The sequence below is a fragment of the Austrofundulus limnaeus genome, unplaced genomic scaffold, assembly GCF_001266775.1.
Source record: "Austrofundulus limnaeus strain Quisiro unplaced genomic scaffold, Austrofundulus_limnaeus-1.0 Scaffold8187, whole genome shotgun sequence".
Taxonomy (NCBI): Eukaryota; Metazoa; Chordata; class Actinopteri; order Cyprinodontiformes; family Rivulidae; genus Austrofundulus; species Austrofundulus limnaeus.
Window position 1 is genome coordinate 1 of NW_013960589.1, and position 501 is coordinate 501.

Sequence of the window (501 nt, forward strand, 5' to 3'; positions counted from 1 at the left end):
GTCGAGAGAGCGGCAGCTCTAAAAAGAGACTTTGGCAACACAGGTTTGTCATTTATTTCCCAGAACTGGTTTTTGGTAGACCCCTTGTTCAGCCAGGACTGTTTTTCAGCTTTAGGAGCGGAGTCTTGGGCTGAGGACAATATCTCACAGTCAATAAGAGCCTCAGTTTGTGACAAAAATGAAGAGTGAGAATGGTGTCCCAAAGCAGCATCTTTGGCAGTGACATCAGCAAAATGGTTACCCAGGCTAACAGAGTCTGTCCCTCCCGTGTGTGCTGTACATTTGCAGACTGCCACACGGGAAGGTAATGTTATTTTCTGCAACAGGTCTTTGAGTAAAGAGGCATGTGTGACAAGTTTACCCGTGGATGTGGTCATTCCCCTTTTTTCCCACTGTTTAGCAAAATAAAACAATGTGGAGAAAGCATACTGACTGTCGGTGTAAATGGTAATAGCCTTTTGTGCACCTAGCTCACAGGCTTTTGTTAAGGCTATAATTTCG

At 44.7% G+C, this 501-nt stretch overlaps 1 protein-coding gene across 1 annotated transcript; it reads right to left on the minus strand.

The window, feature by feature from the left end:
• Positions 1-21: 21 nt before the first annotated feature.
• On the minus strand, positions 22-501 carry LOC106512561 (uncharacterized; the record flags this gene model as incomplete). The annotated part of the gene is given in 1 exon segment (XM_014001154.1): positions 22-501. A coding segment is annotated over 1 exon segment (480 nt), but the record flags the coding sequence as incomplete, so codon positions are not given.